This window comes from Carettochelys insculpta, chromosome 22, assembly GCF_033958435.1.
Source record: "Carettochelys insculpta isolate YL-2023 chromosome 22, ASM3395843v1, whole genome shotgun sequence".
Classification (NCBI taxonomy): Eukaryota; Metazoa; Chordata; order Testudines; family Carettochelyidae; genus Carettochelys; species Carettochelys insculpta.
Genome location: NC_134158.1, coordinates 11,614,307 through 11,635,831, shown reverse-complemented (window position 1 = coordinate 11,635,831; position 21,525 = coordinate 11,614,307). Strand labels below are relative to the sequence as shown.

At 52.4% G+C, this 21,525-nt stretch overlaps 1 protein-coding gene across 2 annotated transcripts; it reads left to right on the top strand.

Annotated features, from left to right (window-relative positions):
* Positions 1 to 108: 108 nt before the first annotated feature.
* IKBKG (inhibitor of nuclear factor kappa B kinase regulatory subunit gamma) lies at positions 109 to 21,305 on the top strand. 2 transcript variants are annotated; one of them, XM_075016602.1, is made up of 15 exons: positions 109 to 191; positions 326 to 519; positions 8,206 to 8,417; positions 9,783 to 9,866; positions 10,112 to 10,228; positions 11,900 to 11,964; positions 13,605 to 13,667; positions 14,034 to 14,145; positions 14,770 to 14,885; positions 15,062 to 15,214; positions 15,348 to 15,444; positions 15,554 to 15,703; positions 15,787 to 15,929; positions 16,167 to 16,228; positions 16,303 to 21,305. In XM_075016602.1, exons 2-15 carry the CDS (start codon positions 336 to 338, stop codon positions 16,458 to 16,460), a joined length of 1,716 nt encoding a protein of 571 aa, XP_074872703.1. In that variant the 5' UTR covers positions 109 to 191; positions 326 to 335; the 3' UTR covers positions 16,461 to 21,305. The 2 variants fall into 2 exon arrangements, with proteins under 2 accessions (XP_074872703.1, XP_074872702.1); XM_075016601.1 differs by having other exon boundaries at positions 14,767 to 14,885.
* Positions 21,306 to 21,525: the final 220 nt, after the last annotated feature.

Sequence of the window (21,525 nt, the reverse complement as noted above, 5' to 3'; positions counted from 1 at the left end):
TGTGAGGCGGAAGCACTATTGTGCAGTCGTCGGTCTAACAGAGTCTGAACTCGCTGCTGAACGTCACTCTGTTTCCGGGTCCCATAGTAGTACTTCCGGGGGAAACAGCCGCGATCCCGGAAGTGGGAAGTGTGAACCGTGAACCGGGAGCGGCGAGACGGAGATAGGAGAATCCCGGCTTCAGGACGCAGGTGTCTGAGCTCTTCCTAACTCCTTCCTCCCCCCCTTTATGAGACCCAGGCGTCCGAGCGCCTCCTCCCTCCCTCTCCCCGGGACTGAGGCTCCTGAGGCTGCCCGAGTCTCAGCAGCGACTGTCTTTCCCCAGAGTGGGCCGGATGAACGGGACCCGACAGCGACGGAGCTGCGAGATGGTGCAGCCAGCCGGGTGTCCGGGCGGCGACTGCAGTGCGCTGGGCGAGGACTCGTCCCTGGGCAAGGTGGCGGCCTGGCAGCTGCCCCCCGAACTGAATGGGCACGAGGCATTGCAGCGCTTCCTGCTGGAGAACCAGGACCTGAAGGGTGAGAATGGTCTGGGCCCTTACAGCCTGGTTCCCTGTGCCCAGCGCGGAGCCGTACTGTGTGGGGGGCTGGGTGGAGGTCGCTTTGCAGCCAGATGCCTAGGGCTCAAAGGATCCTGGCAGCTAGGCTAGACAGTCCAGTAGTTGAGAGAGCAGAACCGTGCTGTGAAGGAGGCTGGGGCGAGGGTCGTTTTGTAGCCAGATGCCCTGGGGTACAAGGATCCTGGTAGCCATGCTGAACTGTCCAGTAGTGGACTGAGCAGGACTAAGGCAGTCTCCTGGCCAGTCTACATGCTGCTCCCGGAAGCACCTTCCTCTTTGGCACCTGTGTGTAGGGCAGGCAAGGGCACTACATGGTGCTTCATCCCAAGCACTGCCCATTGGCCAGGAAACAGCCAATGAGAGCTTCAGGGGTAGCACCTATGGAGGAGGCTATGCAGGGAGCCTCCTGTCAGCACCTTTGTAAAGATGCTGCAGGTGAGAGAGGCTGCTGTCTCTGAGAGCTGCTTGAGGTGTGGTCCCATCTTTCACCCCAAGTCCACCTCCTAGCCCCAGCCTACTCCCACACCCAGTTTTGCCCCCACCCGAGAGCCTGTACTCTCTCCTACATCCCAACCCCTTGCCTCTGGTTGGAGCCTCTCCTTCCAACACCCTTAGTTCTACCCCTCCCACCTCCGAACCATCTGATCCCTAGCTCCACCCTTAAGCTGGCCGCCAGAGCCAGCCAGTGAGAGAGAGTGAGTGAGTGAGGGTGGGGAGACTGAGGCTATGTTTACACTAAATGATAAAATCGAGTTTAAGACTGTTAGCTCGATGTTACAAAGTCACTATAATTAAGTTGATTTTTGGTAGCACTAAAGCCAATATTATAACACAGTGGAAAACTACTTGATGTAGTATCAAGTTTGAATTTAAAAGTTTGAATTAAGGATAGTGTGGAAATGCCATATCTTTAAATTGACTTTATTAGCCTCCATAAGTGTCCCATATGTATCACACAATGCTACACAGTTACCCTCTATGACTGCTTCCATCTCTGCTGCTCTCCAGGTGTGCAGGAAGTAGGTCGCAGGAAGCCTGCAAATTTGAACTCATCACTAGCAAGCCTGGGAAATATATAGGTGATACCCAAAAGCTATAATTTCTTTTAGTCATTGCATCAGACTGCATCGGTATCCATTGCACTGCATCGATAGCTATCTCTTGCCATCATGAGCACTCAGATTTGTGATCTGAGTTCTCAGGGTTGCAAGAGAGCTTCCAGCATGGAGCCATCTGGAGATTATAGATCTCCTTGCTCTTTGGGGAGAGGAGTCGGTGCCGATGTCGAGCAGACTTCGAGTGCCCAAGTTAAATGTGGACATATATGAGAAGGTGTCTCATGGGATGCCAGAGGTTACTCCTGGGATTCTCTTCAATGCTCGGTGGAGGTGAAAGAACTCCGGCAGACCTATCAGAAAGTCCAGGAAGCCAACCAGTGGTCCAGGTCATCTCCAAAAACATGCTGCTATTATGAACAGCTGCATGTGCGTTTTGTGGGGGACCTGACCACGCTGTCCAGTCTTAACTGGGACTCTTCAGGAGTCCCTGATCTGGAGTCCGTGGTGAGCTGAGAGGAGCTGAGCTTAGTGAGGGGCCAGGAGGAAGAGGCCAATGGAGAGGAAGATGGGGGCAACCAGCAGGGGCCTGAGGAAGCTGTTCCCAACAGCCCAGAGCTCTTCACCATTGACCTGGAGCTGGTCTTCTCTACACTGGTCCCCAAACCCCTGGGACCCAGCTCTTCTGGTGAGTGTTTTGATTGATTGCTAGAAGCGGGTTGCGGCTAGGTATAGGTATAAGTTTTCTATAGGTCTCTGCCACTCAGAATAGTTTTTAATATTTCTGCGGATGGAGCACTTATCCTTTTCGGAGATCTGTAGGAAGGCCTCATCCAGGCACTCTTGTATTTTTTGCACGAGGTTTTTGGGCAGGCCTGACTTATTGTGGCTTCCAAGGTAGCACACCTTGCCATGGCAGGCAACTAGATAGCGATCCACTTTCATAGGGCCATACAGCATTTGGCAAATTTTCCAGGCTTGTGCTCACACAGGATGAGCACCTCTTCTTTTTTGCTGTCTGTTATTCTTAAGAGGGTATTGTCTCTTTTTTGGCAACCTAAAGAAACACAGGAATTTGGATTGGATTTCTTTGCCATGCTCCTTGCCCTTTTCCATTTCCCTGGAGCGAATTGCCACACCACGTGGCTGGCGGACACTCCGTCTTCCCCTCCTCCACATGGCTGGCAGGCTCTCCAGGCCTTCTCCTCTCCCACCAGGCTCCCACCATGCTGCTGGCTTCACCTGGAGCCACTGAGAAACTTTTTCCCCTCGGTATGTGGCTGGAAAACTTTCGCCCTGCATTTCTTTTCACTTTACGGGGTACCCTCCCCACCCAGCCATCCATGCGGCTGGAATCAAACCCTTCCCCCTCACTGTATGGCTGCCAGGCTCTGCTGACCCTGGTCCTACACACCGGCATGTCCAGCGCTGGTTTTCCTTGTTTTTTGTGGCCTTTTCCCTGATGAGGGTTGCTCTGGGGACTGCTGAGAAAATTTTTTCAGCTGATATGAGGCTGGAAAACATTTTCCGCTGCATTTCTTTTCACTTTATAGGGCTCACTCCCCACCCAGCCGTCCATGAGGCTGGAATTGAACCCTTGCCACACGACTTCCGGGCTCTGCGGAATCTGGTCCTGAACAAAGGCATGTCTAGCACAGATGGGATTTCTTGGCAGAGGCTTGCTCCAGGCAATGGCCAGAAATTTTTTTTCCCTGCTCCAGGACACTGCCCTGCTTCTCCTGCTTTGCACCGCCTGTCCTCGCCACTAGTAAAGTGGACAATAGCTTACAATGTCCACAATGAACTGGTGTGGATAAGTGATGACTTGTGCAAATCACAGTCTGAATCCTTGTCATCCTTAAGGGACATTGCAAAAAGAAAGTTTCACTGATTGCAAAGAAAGAAACCCATTCCTTCTCTGGGTAAGCACTTTGTGTGAACTGTACTTCAGTTATGACCTTCACTTTTCAGTGGGCATCCTCAGTGTGGGAGACAGGACAAGGAAGCGCAAAAGATTCAGCAACCTTATCCTGAAGCACCTGGAGGATACTCAAGCAGAAACCATTAACAGCAAAAGGGACTTAGCACAGTGGCAGCACATTGTGCTTGAGTTCAGGAGAGAACAATCTGCATACATGAGAGAGGATGCAGCAAAGCTCATAACGGCTACGAGTGACCAAACCGATGTCCTGCACTCCATGCTGGGAGCTGCAGAGCAACTCCCTATGCAGCACTGTGGCCGCCGCTCCCTGCTGTCCAGACTCCCTTGAATCCAGGTCGCCCAGCCTCCGTTGTTGCAGTCCTTCAATGTGGAGAGGGAAGGCAAGGACAGTCTGCCACTCCACCCCCAAGATCCACTGCAAAAGGCTATTCCATGACCCTTGACACCCTGACCTTTTTTTTTCCCTGACACTTGACCCTCTCCCTCCACAAATAAATGTATTCTTTTGATGGCAACCATAGTGTGATTTATTGGTACCCATGTGTGGTACACAGATCATTGTGGGGACTTGTAGGGGTGGAGAGGGCCGATAGCACAGCTGCCTGCCACTATGCCAATGTCGGCAGGGGACTCATGGCAGAGGGACCAGGTGGGGGTGGAGAGGGCCAATAGAACAACATAGCCCCGCCCCGACCCGAAAAAGTGTTCTTTCTGTGAAAGTGATGGCCTGATTTATTAGTTCACATTTGGTGGGAAGCACAAATCATTTTGGGGAGTCAGGGGTGGTATTACAACAGTGAAATAAAGCGCAACCATGCCTGGCAAATCATTCATGGTGCTATCTTTCAAAGCCTCCCTGCTTACCGCTGCCTCTGTATTGGTGTTGGAGAATGGCCTTGTAGGCAGTTGTGAATAAGCCCTGCTTATCGTATCAGCCTCTGCACTCCAGGTGCTCACTAAATTCTCTGTCTGGATTCACAGATGTTATGCAAAATACAGCACGCTGCAGCCACCATGGGGACATTAGTTTCTGAAAGGTCCAAAAGTGTCAATAGACACCTGAACCTCACTTTTAAATGGTCACAAGCACATTCCACCACCATTCTGCGCCTGCTGAGTCTGAAATTGAAGTAATCCTTGTTGTGGTCCAGAGCACCTGTATATGGCTTCATGAAGCAAGGAAGCAGAGTGTAAGCAGGGCCACCTTGTATTACTATAGGCATCTCTACATTGCCAATCTTGATTTTCTGGTCTGGGGCAAAATGTTCCACCCAGGAGCTTTCTGTATAGTCCAGAATTTCTGAAGTTGCATAGATCATGAACCTTCCCCACCTGTCCCATGTAGATGTCAGTGAAATGACCTTTGTGATCTACCAACGCCTGCAACGCCATCAAGAAGCAATCCCCTTCTGTTTATATACTCAGAGGCCAGGTGATCCAAGGGCATGATGGGGATGTGTGTGCCATCTGTTGCCCCACTGCAGTTAGGAAACCCCATGGCAGCAAAGCCATCCACTATGTCCTGTGCATCTCCCAGGGTCATGGTCTTCCTCAGGATATGTGGACAAATTGCATTGGCTACCGGCTCCACCATAGCCCCCACTGTAGATCTGCCCACCCCAAAATGATTTTCCACTGACTGGTAACTGTTGGGCATTGCAAACTTCCATAGAGCAATTGCTTATCACTTTCGAACTGCTAAAGCCGGCCTCATTCTTGTATCACCACACTTCAGAGCGGGGACCAGCAAATCACAAAGTTCCATAAAAGTGGACTTGCACATGCAAAAGTTCTGCACCCACAGCTGGTCATCCCAGGACTCCAAAACAATGTGGTCCCACCAGCGCATGCTGGCTTCAGAAGTCCAAAACCACCGCTCTGCTGTCAGTAATGCATACGCAGCAGCCAACAATTCTAAATTCTTGACCCGCAGTTGAGTGATTTCCTCTTCAAAATCTTCATCACCCTCAACCATCTTCTTAGCCCACTTGCTTTGTAGTTGAAAGAAAAAGGGTGTGGTGGGTGTCTGGCAAGTCCTTAGTGTGCTTTCTGTGCGCTCGCTTCTCCTCTGCTAGCTGTCTGATTCTCATCTCGCCCTTCTGAAGGCCCTTGTGTAACCCATAAGAACATAAGAATGGCCATACTGGGTCAGACCAAAGGTCCATCGAGCCCAGCATCCCATCTGCCGACGGTGGCCAATGCCAGGTGCCCCAGAGAAGGAGAACAGAAGACAATGATCAAGTGATTTATCTCCTGCCATCCATCTCCTGCCCTTGTTATGAAGGCTGGGGCACCATACTTTATCCCTGGCTAATAGCCATTTATGGACCTAACCTGCAAAAATTTATCAAGCTCTTTTTTAAACCCTAATAGAGTCCTGGCCTTCACAGCCTCCTCGGGTTCCATCTGCTTCCATCTGCTGCGGTTGTCTGCTAGTTCTTCCCAGTTGTCCAGCTTGATGTCTACCTCTCTGAGGTCTCTCTTGCAAACATCTTTGTAGCACAACTGGGGGTGTCCGGGAGGTCTTTTGCCAGAGGCTAGCTCACCATACGGGATGTCTTTTGGAATCCTTCCATCATTCATCCTGTGGACATGGCCAAGCCAGCGGAGCTGACGCTGCCCGAGAAGGGTGTGCGTGGTTGGGATTCCAGCTTGCTCAAGGACGGTGGTGTTGGACATGCTGTCCTTCCACGATATTCCAAGGATGCGCCTGAGGCAGCGCAAGTGGAAGACGTTCAGCCTCTTTTCCTGGAGGGCGTACAGGGTCCAAGTCTCGCTGCCATAAAGGAGGGTGCTGAGGATGCAGGCTCTGTAGACTTGCATTTTGGTGTGAGTGTACAGTTTGTTGTTATTCCACACTCTCTTGCTGAGTCTGGACAGAGTTGTGGCCACTTTTTTGATCCTCCTATTTAGCTCAGTGTCCAATGACAGGGTGTCAGTGATGGTGGACCCGAGGTAAACGAACTCGTGGACGACCTCTAACGTATAGTTGTCAATGCTGATTGATGAGGATTCAGCAACATCCTGACCGAGTACGTTTGTCTTCTTTAGGCTGATGGTAAGCCCAAAGTCCTTGCACGCTTTGGAGAACTGATCCAGCAGTTTTTGAAGCTGGTCTTCTGTGTGAGACACTACAGCAGCATCGTCTGCGAACAGCATGTCTCTAATGAGGACTTCCCGCACCTTAGACTTAGCTTTCAGCCTTGCAAGATTAAACAGTTTCCCATCAGATCTTGTGTGCAGCAAGATGCCCTCTGTTGAAGATCCAAAGGCATGCTTCAGGGGGAGTGTGAAGAAGATCCTGAACAATGTCGGAGCAAGCACGCATCCTTGTTTGATGCCACTCCTGATTCTGAAAGCATCCAATAATGCGCTGTCATGATCCCTGAGTCTACCCAGAGCATGCACCCCAACCTGCTGCCCCAGCCCCAATCCCAGCCCAGAGCCCCTGCACCCTGAAGTCATTGCTGGCTGCATGCTGCCAGCCAGAGCCCCTCATCCCCTCACTCCCCAGCCCTCAGAGCCAGTCAGTGACAGACGTCCCTTGCAATTTCCATATTAAAATTTGACCTTCAGACCAAAAAGTTTGCTCGCCCTGGTCTAGGTAATACTTAGTCTTGCTTGAGTGCAGGGGCCTGGACTAGCCAACCTCTGCAGCCCTGACTGGACCTGTGATTCTAGGAGAGGATTATTTATCTCTAGGCTACTGCCTCTGGAGTCCTGGGGTTAGCACAGAATGACAAGGGTTCAGACAGAATTCAACTTGATGAAGCCAGGGCTCCCTTAAGCCGCGCTGCTGTTAAAGCTGCTGGGTCTGCCCCTTAAGCCCAGCTATAGGCATGGCGCTCTGTCTCCAGAGGCTGGCTCTTAGCTCAGCTGCCACATTCTGCCTCCTTCCTCCAGCTGGTGCCTTTGCTTGGCGTGGGGTGGGAAAGGAACTCGTAGTTCTGTTACTAGATGTGAGCTGGCCTGGCTATGGCCTCACACAGTTGTGAGGCCTCCTTGTCAGCCTCTTCCTGGCCTTCATCAAAATGGCTATTTACAACACCAGGAGGAGGATGTTGGACTAGGGGATGCTCTGCAACTGTTAGGCCTGTTTCCGCTCCTCTCTCATGTCACGCGCCCAGGCAGCGTTCCTCTGGGCGGCGTCCGCTTACTCCCTAGATAGCTTTGAGGAGCAGTGGGCGCTGTCTGGGATTCTCTGTTTGGGGTCCCCCTCCAGTTTCCTTATTTTGAACCTCCAACTTGCACCACCCATCCTTGTTTTTTCATTAATTGTCCCACATACTCTGAGCTCTGGGTCCAGTAGCCTTCCCCCTACTAAGCTGGGGTGGGGGCCTTAGCAGTGGGCAGGCCTAGGCCCTCCCACTTGCTCCAGCCTTCAAATAGTGCCCTCTGTAGCTCCCATGGTCTTTCTGCTGGGGGGCTGGGTGTCAGCCAGTCCTTGAGTGACCAGCCATGCGGCCCTGGTTCCCCACACAAAGAGAAGTGCAAAGAGAAACTGATGGACATCCAGGACTCCTATACCCTTTACCAAACTTCATCACAGAGAGATCGAGGGAAGTGGGGAGAGGGTGGGACATGTACCCTCAAGGCAGGGTACGAACTTGGCTCACTCTGGGCTAACATGCTCCTTGTGTATGGGCAGAGGCCATTCGCCAGAGTAACCAGATGCTGCGACAGCGCTGCCAGGAGTTCCTGCGGTTCCAGGCTGCGCAGCGCGAAGAGAAGGAGTTCCTGCTGCTGCGATTCCGTGAGGCCCGGGAAGTGGTTCAGAAGCTGAATGCCGAGCGGACGGAAATGAGGAGCCAGCTGGAGCAGGCACTCCAGGAGGTGGAGCAGCTTAAAGGAAGCCATCAGGTATTGGGGGGAGCCAGGGTGGATAAAAATAGATGATTTTTAAAAAATCATCAATAAAATGATAAATTTTTCACTTAAAAATAACAGTTACAATTACCTCTCGTCACAAATTTGCTGCACATGCACTTCCAGTAACGTAAAAATGAATTAATGGGTCATCTAATGTGTTCAGCCTAACTACTAGCTGTTGCCTCTTCAAAGTTTTTTTCTGGGCTTTCAATTTCTGTTTCTCAGCAGACTGAAAAATAACCTGTTCAAAGAAAGACACAAGCTGGGCAGGAGTGTTTTTGTTATGTCTGTTTGTGGTGGTGGACCTTGGCCAAGGAAGGCAGAGCCGTTAGTTGAGAGCAATGTATAGGAGAAGACAGAGGCAGCATATAAAGGAGCAGTGGAGTGGACTAGAAAGAAAAAGAAAAAATGTTATTCAGCGCACACAGCTTCCTATATTCCCCCATGCTTTTGCCACAGAAAAACTATCCTGTCTTCTGGGTGTAAGAGAGACCTTGTGGGAGTATTTTGAGGAAATTCATTCCCTGGGTAAAAAAGGAAAATGTGTCAAGTGTAAGTAGTGCCAGAAGATGACTCAGGGCTTAGTTAGAAAAAAGAAATGGTTAGTAACTTAAAAATTAATTCACTTTGCAATGCATCATTCTTCAAGACTCCCTCTGTGTTTTTTAGAATGTGTGATTTGATAAGTATGTTTCTAAGCTGTTTTCTATGTTGGAAGTTGTTATTAAAAAGGTTTATCTTAGCTAATCTTTATTATTTGCTTAATTATGTAACTAGGATTAGAATCTGTCTCTCAAATGTACAATACAAAAAGCTGCAGTAAGAGAAATCTATAGTTGCCAGTTACTGCTGAGTGCCATTTTTTTAATTTCATATTTATACATGCCCCTTATTTTGGAACGTCATGGCTACAGACCATAATGGTGATGCCATCAGTCTTTTTAATATTTTACTTCAATGTAACTCTTTTTCGAGGAAACCCTATTATTACTCTTTTTTTCCCTCAAAAAACAGAAGTGCCAGAGAGGTCAATAGGGCTTACTCCAAAATAAAGTGCTCTTTATGCACAGAGAGTCTTAGCATTTTTGGTAACTTAAAATCAATGATATTTTTGGTGATTTAAATCGTGATTTAAATCAGTCCACCCTGAGGGGAGCTGCCTATACCCTCACACAAAGAGGCAAAGGAGCATGCATCCTGTGCCTCCTCCCCTGGCAGTACTCCCAGGAGGGGATCTTGGCTGGGGCTTGCTCGGAATCTGACCAGGATGCTTTCAGCAGCAGAGCTCTGGGGAGTTGGGTGCTGGCTTGGGACACCTGCCAGCTCTCAGACATTGACTTTCTTGCTACTTCCTAGCCTGGTGCCCAGGAGAAAGAGATCTTGGAGCTGGAAGAGGCAGACACTACAACCCTGACTCAGGAGCTGGTTGAGCCTGTCATGGTGAGAGACATCTGGCCAGGGGGAGATCCACTACCCCAGCTCCTTGTTCCCCAAGGAACAAAATAGCCCACCTCCAGACAGCCCTGTATGCTTCACCTGCAGCTGTGTTGGTGAGAGAAGAAAGGAAAAGGTCCTCTGGGTCCCAGTGGTCTGGGTGGAGCTCCTGGTAGTGCCAGCCCCAGCCTCTCTCAGCAGGGGGAAGAAACATCCTGTGGCATCTGACCTTCACTCTTCCCATTCCCTAGATTCCTGGCCCAGAGTCCCAGCCACTGGAGCCAATCCAGGAGGCCAGGCAGGACCTGCACGCCTCCGTCCAGCAACAGGTGCAGCAGCCCTCCAGCGAGATTGGTGTGAGGCTCCAGGTGAGAGACTGCTGAGTGTGAAAATGGGAACATTACCTCTGTATGGGAATATAGAAGTGCCCCCTCCCGCTGTCAGGAGGGCACCCTAGTGCATGCTTCCTTTGAGTGACCTGCCTTTAGCCTGATGTCTTGAGGGTATTGTCCAGCATGGCTGCAAAGCACCCTGTGTGTGCAGTTCACAGAGCTGGGGGTGAGAAGCATCAGGGAGTTGGTGGGGGAACTAGAATGTGAACCCCAGAGCCAGGGACTGTAATGCTGCTGCCAGTTGGCAGGGTCTGTACTCCTTCGGGCATCCCTTCAGCGTTCCTGGCCTCACAGCCTGCCTGAGCCGTGCTGAGAGTGCTGTTCCATGGAGATAGAGTGCTGGGCAGAGGTGTGTCAGGCAGGGATTGCTGCTCCTAGGAAAGACTTGCAGGGTGTGGAGTAATGTCTGCAGGACAAGTTAGGGGAAGGAGTCCCTTGGAGCCCCACATTCGGTGTCCTTGGTCTTGCACAGAGAAACACAGGCCAAGTCAGTCCATGGGGCTGGGCCAGGACTGTGGGGCCACGAAACAAATGGGTGCCACTTCAGGCTGTCTCTCCCCCATTCTGTGCCAGATGAGAGCCACTAGCCCTTTCTCCCCTACTCACTGTCTCCATCCTCAGTTCCCACTTCTCATCTCCTGTGCAGCCCAGGAGCAGGCTCTGCCCTCCACCACCCCAGTAGTGCAAAGAACAGTAAACTCTTGATTTTTATAGACCCTGGTTTATTGGACTTGGGAAACAACAGATGTCTGCCAGCCCCCTTGTTGTTCCCAAAGCCTGCTTAATTGGACCCCATAAAATCTTAAAGCCCCCTACCCCAATAAATAGCAAGAGACTTATTGGGTCCACCGTGGCTGAACCCTCCATGGTGGCCTGGACCGCTGTTGCTGCTGGAGCTGCTACATACTCCTCCCACTGGGGATGGTGCACATACACGGGGAGCTGGCATTCCCATGTGCACCCCACCCTGGTGGAAGGAGCATGTGGTGCCGGCAGCAGCGTTTTTAGTCACATGCAGCAGAGTTGCCCCAGCCACAGTGGGAAAGCTTCAGCTGCTCACCAGCGGTGTCCCACAGCCCTGCGGTGGCAGGGTTGGCAGCTCCAGCCATGGCAACAGGCTCTAGCAGCGGTTCCTTATGGCAAGTCCTGGGCATTTTGTGGGGATGGGGGAGCCTGGCAAGGGTGGGCGGGCTGTGAACCCTTGATGTAACGGACTATCAGCTTTAACAGACACCCCTCCCCTATTAGCTCATTGAATTGAGGGTTTACTGTAAGGGGAAGCTGAGGCACACCACAGCGTCAGAAAAAATCTCAATTCATTACAGGGCCAAGAGCTCCTGGGGCTCAAAGGGTTGACTGAGGCAGGTGGAGGCAGACAGCAGGGCCCCTGGCATAGAGGTGCTGGGAGAAATGGAGTTTCCCTTTCTCTTGGAGTGCCTGGGCAGGGCGGGGAGACCCGAGTCTGGCCAGCCCTACTCTGTTGGGGGAGTGGATCCTGGGGGTGGGGCTGGCACCGCTTGACCAGGGGCAGGTTGATGGGGGTGGGGTGGGGCCAGATTTGCTTGGCTGGGTGGGAGATCCTGGCGGGGGGACATCAGGCTGCCTGTGGGAGGAGCTGTGGCTCAGTGTTACCAGTGTCATTTGCAGGAGAACAGACTCCAGCGGGAGAGGCCCGTAGAGATGGAGATCCTGCAGGGCAGTGGGGACAGAAGGTAAGAACAGGTTGTGCATTGGAGGGCGTGATAAAGTGAGACTCCTGTTGTGGCCCTTTCCCCTCCCCTTTTGTTCCCCTGCCTGGCTGGGCAGCCCTGCACCACGGGAGCAGGTTCCGCAAATGGTACTATGGGTATGCTCCTGTGTTGATCAGTGTTTCCTCTAATATTTTTTCCATCCATGGTAAGTAGTCTCAGAGGAGTAGCCATGTTAGTCTGTAGCTGCACAAAACCCAAGCAGTTCTGTAGCAGAAAAATAGCAGGACACTGCTTGTCATCACCTATGGCACTCAGCTTAAACCTCTTGTGATGGAGTGGGGGGTGCATGTGTAAGAGTCAGGCTGGATGTGTGTATGTGACAGCCAGAGCAGCTCACCGCAGCTAAGGATGACCCCTGGGGCTGTAACCTAAGCTGGCAGGTAACACCTCTGACCTGAACAAAGAGCAGGGAAGAGTTGAGCTGGGGTTTGAATTGGAAGTGGCAGTTGGAAGGCGTGGGCGTGGGGGGTGGGGAGCGAGGGGGAAGCTAGACCCCAGATTGGGCACCCCTTGGGCTCCTCTCCCCAAGATGGATTGGAATGACTGTCTCTGCCTGCTGTACTGACACCTCTCTACTGAGCTGTGCCTCTGTCGACTAATAAATTTCCCATTCTACCTGCTGAATGAGAGTCATTCCTGCCTGCAGACAGGGTGCAGTACTTGGGGAGCCTTGAAGCCCATTACATCTCTCCAGCACAGGGGCAGGGAATTCCTGGACCATAGTGCAGATTCAGACTGCTGCTTGCATGGTTCTGGACCCCGAGGCTTGGGGCTTCCCCCCACAATGCAGCAATGCTTTCTGCCATGTACATGGACAGTCTCTGCACCAAAGGATGAACAGACATAAATCCGATGCCAGTAACTGTAATATACACAGACTTGTAGGAGAACACTTTAACCTCCCTAGAAATTCAGTAATGAATCTTAGTCGTCATTGTCCTACAAAAGAATTGTGCCATAAGATTACAAGGGAGACATCTGAATTGGAATTCATTTGCAAGTTTGACACCTGTAACCTGTGATTTAACAGAGATCTCAGTTATCTCATGTGTTACAAGGGAAATTTCCACACCTTTTGATATTAGCAGGAATGGCACCATCCCACTTCACTTACTTCCTTCAGCAGTCCTGCCAATGACAGGTGGTTCCTTCCCCCACCGTTTCTTTTATCTTCCTTTCTCTCACCCACTGCTACATAGACCCTAGGTTCTTATTTCTTCCTCAGATCCGATGAAGTGGGTATTACTCATGAAAGCTCATTACCTAATAAATAAAATTGTTAGTCTTTAAGGTGCTGCAGGACTGTTTGTCTTTTCCATCTATATGTAGAATGTAGTGTTCTGTGCACCAAGGCATGTGCAGCTGTGTACTACAATAGAAGCACATGCTGCCCCTGTGGACGTTCTGCTAATTGTCTGGGCAGTACCTGAATGGGTAGGATGTGGGAACTGGTATCAACACCAGTGCTTCGTGGAAGCATTGGCCCAGCTTCCACGGAGCACAGGTGTTGACATCATGTCTCGGATGTGTGATGGGGCTTTCGAGGTAAGAGATGGAGAACAGCATGAGGGCCCCTTCTCATGTCCTGCTTGTCTTTTCAGAGCCAGCAGCCGGCGGGAGGCAGCTGAACTGTTGCAAAGGCGTCTAAAGGAGGCAGAGGAGGAGTAAGTCGCTTATTGGCTCAGCCTTGGACCAACATTGGCAACTGCATGTGTACTGGGGTGCTAAGAGCTTGGGGGGTGGGGTGAGTCTGGTTTGTGCAGGGGCTGGGGGCACATTCGGGGGCATGGGGGCTGGCTGAGGGAGGGGTTGCAGGATACAGCTGGGAGTAGGGGAGGGCAGGTCTGTGCAGCGGCTGCAAGCACACTGGCTGTGGGAAGGGGACAGGATAGAGCTGGGGGGGTCAGGTTGATGGGGGGCCTGGGGCACACTGGCTGCTGGGGTCCACACTAGCTGGGTGAGTGGGTGCAGGACACCCCATGTAGGAGCAGCAGTGCTGACCTCACCCACTCAGCTGCGCTCCCTGGCAGGAGTGCGGGACTGAAGCATCAGCTGGCAGTAGTGCGGGAGGAGGTGACCACGTTGGCAGCTAGGGCGCAGGAGGCAGAGCAGCAGGTGCAGGCACTGAGGAGACAGCTGGAGGTAAGCATTGCCTCAGACAGGGCTGTCCAGTGTTGGGGGTGCCTGGCCTTGCCACAGCCCCAATAAGAGCCCCCAGGTAACCCTCTTGTCTGGGTGGCCATGCAGCTCTGCCTTTGAGCCAAAGAACCTGCCTGCTGAGAGAGGCTTTCACACACTGTAGAGACCAGTGCTCCCCACTTAGCAGCGCTTGTCATCAGTGGCTCAGCAGCCCTTTAGGGTAGCAGCGGCACCAGTGCAGAGACCTGCTATTACCTCATCCCAGGCTTTGCTATCTTTCAGAGCTGGGCTGTGCCTCCCTTGAAATGAGTCAGCTGCAGCTAGTCTTCTAGTGACCCCTGGATGTGACTCTATCCCCAGCCCCTGCTGCTCCCCACCCACTTCATGCTCCCTGCAGAGACCTCAGGGCAGCTTTCCAGTCCACTAAGTCACTGCCAGGCATGTCGGTCATATTGCCACACACATGTGCACACACCCAGCCCCTGACCTGGCCAGGGAGTCAAGAAGTGCGAAAGCTCCCACAGTGGTAGCGGGAAGCTCCACGTCAGCCTTCCCTTCTCAATGGATCTAGGCTGCCTTGGCTGTGTGGCCAGGGGTCATGTGTGGTCCCTTCCCTCCCTGCAGCAGCTGACTGAGGATAGAGCCTCAGTGAAAGCCCAGGTGACCTCGCTGCTGGGAGAGCTGCAGGAGAGCCAGAGGCGGCTGGAGGCCTGTGTGCTGGAGAAGCAAGATCTGGAGAAGAAGTGAGTGCACATCTGTGAATCTCCCCTCTTGTCTGGGGCAGGCATCAGGTCAGTTTGGCTGCAGCTATTGATCTGTCCCAGAGGGCTGGAAGTGGGATGCAGGCCTTGGCCAGCCAGGGATGTGTGGGCTGGAGACTCCTGCTAACACTGGCCTTTTTCCCTGCCTGGTGTGCCAGGGCCCAGGCTGCTGCAGAGCAGGGTCGCCGGCTAGCTGGGGAGGCCGAGGCACTGCAGAAGCAGCACAGCGTGCAGGTGGACCAGCTGCGCATGCAGGCCCAGAACCTGGAGTCTGCGCTGCGGGTGGAGAGGCAGAGCGCCACGGAGGAGAAGTGAGTGGGGGTAGGGTACTGGGGAAAGGGAGAAGATGCAGGTCAGTCAAGTGTGGGGAGTGCACCATGGAGGAGGGAGAATGAGGTGGGCAGCAGCAGGGATCTGCTCTCTGACCTTCCAGTTCCTACTCAGGCGGAAGCTGGCCCAGCTGCAAGCAGCGTATCACCAGCTCTTCCAGGAGTATGATGCCCATGTGAAATCCAGCATAGAGAATGAGAAGAGGAGCCAGGTGAGTTTAAGGCTGGTCTGGGGCCACTGGGGGGCCTGGCTGGGGCCACCCCCAAACCCCCCTCCCTGGCTGCCCTGGTGTTCAGGGTCCGAGCTTGTTCCCATGCCAGGGCATGGAGCTGCAGCTGGAGGAGCTGCTGCAGCAGCTGCAGCAGGCAGAGGAGGCCCTGGTGGCCAAGCAGGAGCTCATTGACAAGCTGAAGGAGGACATGGAGCAGCATAAAACCTTACTGGAGACCATCCCTGTGTTGAAGGCCCAGGTGTGTGTGGGGCAGGGAGGGGCATGGGAGAGGGGAAAGCACGTGGTTGCTGACAGGCAGGGCCGCTGCTGCCTCCCATGCAGGCTGACATCTACAAGGTGGATTTCCTGGCGGAGCGTGAGGCCCGGGAGAAGCTGCATGAGCAGCGTGAGGCTTTGCAGGAGCAGCTGGAGCAGCTGCGGCGGGACTATGATAAGCTGAAGGCGGACACTGAGGGGGCCAGCTGGTGAGTGCACCCTTAGCCTGTGATCCCTGTGGTCGCGTGCAAGCTCCGGGCAGCTGCCTGGCTGCACCTGACCACAGCCACTTTGTACCTTGGGGTTCCTGCGGAGGCCACGCTCATTGCCCTGGCTCCTGTGCTGGTTTGAGCCCCCCTCAAGTACCTGATTGGGATGGAGTGGGGGAGGAAAGAGAGGATGAGGTTCTGTTTTGACACCCCCACCTTTTGTGTTGTTTGGTAAAGGGCACTCATGGAGGAGATGAGGAATCGCCATTCTGAGGGGCGCCCGCCTGTCTCCCAGCCAGGTGAGCAAGTGTGGGGCCATGGAGCAGCACAGGGGAGTACTGCTCTCAGGCCACTAACTTGCTTTCTCCCCTAGTTTACAACATGGCCCTGGTGCCCTTCCAGACCATGCCAGCTGCTGGGCGCCGGCGCAGTATCCCGGAGGAGCAGCCGGATTTCTGCTGCCCCAAGTGCCAGTACCAGGCTCCAGACATGGATACACTGCAGATCCATGTGATGGACTGTATCCAGTGATGATCAGGAAGGAGGCAGTGGCTGGGATCATGAGGGTGCCTGGCCTGCTTCATTCTCTGCTTTTTCTCATGGCACTTGCTGCTCTGCAAATGGGCTTCGCAGCTGCTTTGAGCCATTTGGGAGGGACAGTCTGTAGGTATCAAGGGAAGGAGGGGAATGTGCACCATTGTCTTTGTCTGACATGAAATGGAATGTACACGATCTGTTGTAATTCATGGGTTTGACAATCTGGAGACTGACTGAAGGGATGCAGGCGAGCTGGAAGCCATTGAACCAGACATCAAACTTTGTATACTGGAGCTCACTTCAAACCAACAGCTCTCCTTTCAGCACCTGGGTGGGGTGGGGGGTCATAGCAGGAAGGTTTTATTGTTCATCTTTTTAAGCACTTTGCTACTCCTGCAGCATGTGCTGGGGGTTGAGGGAGAAGACAGACTTTCCTGGGTGGTTTCAGGCTGTCACAGCATCTCTCTACTTCCCTTCTGCACTGGGCTCTGATGCACAGACTTTACAGCCACTGTAGTGCTCCCAAAGTCAGACTCTTGCCTTAACATAAAGTCTATTAAAACTTTGTGGTGGGAAGGAGTTTATGTCCTCTGCTGTAGTGCGTGCTATGCCTGCTTTGGCTTATGGCACCACCAGCTGCTTTGGTACAGATTCCTTTGATATTCATTTTGTTGTGGCTGACAAATGTTTCTGAGGGTCTACCCCTGTGCTTCAGTATCCCTCCCAGACAGAATCCATTATCTCTGAAGTTACCTGGTGTTTCTACTCGGAGTTGGATTCATGTAGGCCCCCCTGCTACCCACTGAAACATGCCCACTAGAAGAGCTAGTACTAAAGGTGAGGAGCCAGATTGGCAGGTGAAATTCAAAGGTGATTAACTATAACATCCTTTGCTTTACAGTCTATAGGGGAGAGGGTTGTTTTCCAACATGTATTTGTCGACTTGTACATGTCTGCAACATTTGCCCCCTGCCTGTACTACAAGCAGGCCTGGGATGGGTCCTGGGCCTTTCCTTTACTGCCCTAAGGAAGTTTGGGTTGGTGTGGGTGCAGTGGCCTTGCTGGGCCGGGGTTGTTTTTGGCAACCAAAGCAGCTCCTGGGGTGCAGTAGCAGACCACAGATGCATCCTCCCCCCCAGACCCATTCCAGGGGATGCAGCAGCTCCCTGGCCCCCCCCATGGCTGTAGGCTGGGTGCTATTATGCAGGGGCTCCACCCTGCTGGGAGGCCTTGGTGCTGGCTTCCTGCCTCCTGCACTGTGAAAACCCGAGTCCTGGGCTCTGGACTCTCTTGGCAGCCATCCTGTGGCACAGGGCTGTTATTTGTGAAGATATAGGCTAACACAGCTAGCCCTGAGACTCCTTATAGCTGTGTGCAAGGAGGTGGAGGTGCTTCCTCAATTGAGCCTGGCTCAGGGGCACATTATCTCCATCTGTAGAACTGGGACGGGGGTGTGAAAGCAGGGTGGCACTGTTACCAACACTGCCCTAGGTCAGTATAAAGGGTAACAAACTCCCTGCTCCCAGGCTCAGCAGCAGCACCCTACTCTCACAGGTAGCAGCTCCAGCTAAGGGGCCTGGAGCACAATTCAGTTGCAGCTGCACTCTCTGAGAGGCCAGGATTGATGCAAAGAGAGCAATGAGTTCAAAGGGATCAGGGTGACAAGAGGAGCATGCCATCTTTGTAAGGGCCCAGCTGATGTCCTACTGTCTGCATGGTAAGAGCACCATTGCATCTTAATGTCCCAACTTAGCTGAAAGCCCTAACAGAGGTGCACCTATTACATACAGCTCTGACTACCTCCTCTTTGCCCCACCCAGAATACTCCTCAGTTTAAACCCCATGGGCCTGGGAAAAGCAACTTGCTGTTGTTACGTGTTCCTCATCAGATGTAAAGGGATAGCAACAGTCACCACACTCCCAGCAAGTAGCTGGGCTGCTGCTCTCTGTGCATAACTGTTCCTCCTTGCTGCTGTTATGCAAAGTCCAATGTACTACTTTCACACCTCAGTGCATGCCTATGAACACCCCACCCCCCAGCTCCATTTTGCATCTGCAGCCTACCTTGAAATGCAAGTAGGTCCCAGGGTGCTTTTCCAAGCCTTGTCAACAAACATTCTCTAGCCTGCCCCCAGACCCCCAATTAACAGTGCTCCAGTCTTGGGCCGGGGAGAGGGGAAATCCAGAGCCTGTGTCCAAAGCAGGCAAGTTTCAGGGCCAATGTGTAACAGTCTTGTGGCCTAGATTGCTGTAAGGCACTTGTGCCAGTGGTGGTCTCTCTCCAGGCACCTAGCATGGGCATGTAAGTACTGGCATACCCTCATTTCACTCAGCTCTGCCCTGGGTCCTGTTATACTGAGCTACATACACACTGTTGTAAACTGGGATTGAGTCTTGATCTGCAAAGTACAGCTGCCAGGGTTCCCTCCTATGCTGTAGGACACACCAGCCTATACTATGCAGTCCTCCCCAGAGGGAGCTGATTCACACTTCCCTGCATTCACAGTAGGATCAGCTCACACAACAAATGCCCCCATCAAGCCTGTGTTAATCAGCTAAAGCTGCTGTTAACTTTTCTTTACCATGCGTGGCTCAGCTCAGAGGGTCAACAGGTGAGGCCTGTAAGACTACATATTCTTACCAGAAACTTCCCACATGCAGCTTCACACCCTGCCCAGCTGTGACTGGGCACTATTTCACAATGCATTATTAGCAACACATGCTCAGGATCTCATTGTCACCAAGTCCTACCAAGACGCTTTGACTGAAACAGCTCAACTGAAATGGAGATGTGGGCGGAGACACAATCAGAACCAGGAATAGGCATGCTTGAGTTTTCACAGAGTGGCAGGGAACCTTTGCATTGGACGCTGCCCCCCGCCCCCCCAACGCTATTAGCCATTCAGGAAGAACATGGGGGGGGGCGGGTCAGCATTTGAGAGAACTAATGCAGGGATGGCCAACCCCTCCTCACCTGCTGTTTTGAGACATTAAATGTAGCTCCTGCTTGGCTGTGTGCACCTACAGTGCTATCCGCCACTCTGCTCATGCACCCCAGCGCTTTGTGGGAGAAGTGCATCATGACAGTGGCTCTGGTGAGTCACCTGTGTGGAGCTTGAGCTGGGGGACTAGGCTGCCTGGCTCTGGGGAATGGCAAAGCAGAGAGGGAGGTGCAGACAGGGGCATTTAAGAGGGTGTTTGGGAGGGAGTGTGACAGAGAGAACTATAATGGTTAAAAAGACCTGCAACACCTGTGCCAGTGCTACTGCTGTCTCTGCCACGTGCGCCTGTAGCCAGACAGACTGCCTGACCATGGATGTTTCTACAAGGACTGGGGCTTGCCGTTCCCACTTACTGATACCCAGGCTGAGGGGAATATTCAGTGTGGAAGGTGCCTGCTGGTGGAATCTCTTAGGTGGCAAGTGGGGGAGCTACAGGAGGAGGTGGCCAGGTTGAGGAGTATCCGACTCCATGAGCCGTTCCTGGATTGTATTCAGGTGGCGACTGCGGAGGTAACTGTCCCAGTGCACAGGACAGCTGATAAACCACTGGAGGAGGTGGACCAGGGTGGACAGTGGCAGCTGGTTACTTCTCGCAGTGGGCAGTGTCCCACCCCTGCTCAGAACCCTCCCACCGTGGTACTGGAAGAGGAGCAGCCTTGTACCCCCAAGGCTGGGAAGTCTACTGCCACCCCTGCAAGAAGGAAACGTAGAGTAGTGGTGGTTGGAGACTCCCTTCTGAGGGGGACGGAGGCACCCATCTGTCACCCTGACATTTCCTCTCGGGAGGTCTGCTGCCTGCCGGGGGCCCATACCTGAGATGTTACGCAGGCATTGTCGAGGATTATCCAGCCCTCTGACTACTAGCCCATGCTTCTCATCCATGTGGGCACTAATGATACTGCGAGGTGTGATGCTTAGCAGGTCATGAGTGACTTCAGGGCTCTGGGGGCACGGGTCAGGGAGTTTGGGGTACAGGTGGTATTCTCTTCAATCCTGCCTGTCAGAGGTAGGGGCCCAGGCAGAGACAGGTGTATCCTGGAGGTGAATGCTTGGTTGCATAGATGGCGTCACCAGGAAGGCTTTGGTTTCTTTGACCACGGAATCCTTTTCCGGGAAGGACTGCTAGGCAGAGATGGTGTTCACCTTTTGAGGAGGGGGAAGACCATATTCGGACACAGGCTGGCTAACCTAGTGAGGAGGGCTTTAAACTAGGTTTGACGGGGGCAGGGGAGCAAAGCCTGCAGGTAAGTGGAGAGCATGGATACCTGGGAGATGAACTTGAAATGGGAGGGAGTATGGGCTACACTGGGAGAGTAAAAAGAGGGCCAGAGCAAAACTGGGAGGCAAGACCAAATCAATGTCTGAGATGCCTATATACAAATGCAAGAAGTATGGGAAATAAACAAGATGAATTGGAAGTACTAATAAATGAATACAACTATGATATCACTGGTATCACAGAAACTTGGTGGGATAATACTCATGATTGGAATGTTGGTATTGAAGGGTACAGCCTGCTTAGGAAGGACAGACGGGGAAAGAAGGGAGGAGGTGTTGCCTTGTATATTAAAAATGTACACACTTGGACAGAGGTGGAGATGGACATAAGAGATGGACGGGTTGAAAGTCTCTGGGTTGGACTCAGAGGAGTAAAAAGCAAGGATGAGGTCCTACTAGGCGTCTACTCCAGGCCCCCTAGCCAGGTGGATGAGGCTTTCTTTAAACAGCTAACAATCATCCAGGGCCCAGAATTTGGTGGTGATGGGGGACTTCAACTATCCAGGTATATGTTGGGAAACTAATACAGCAAGGGACAGACTGTCCAATAAATTCTTGGATTGCACTGCAGACAACTTTTTATTCCAAAAGGCTGAAAAAGCTACCGGGGGGAAGCTGTTCCAGATTTAATTTTAACAAATAGGGAGGAAATTATTGAGAATTTGAAAGCAGAAGGATGCTTGGGTGAAAGTGATCATGAAATCATAGAGTTCACAATTCTAAGGAAGGGTAGAAGGGAAAACAGTACAATAGAGATAATGGATTTCAGGAAGGCAGAT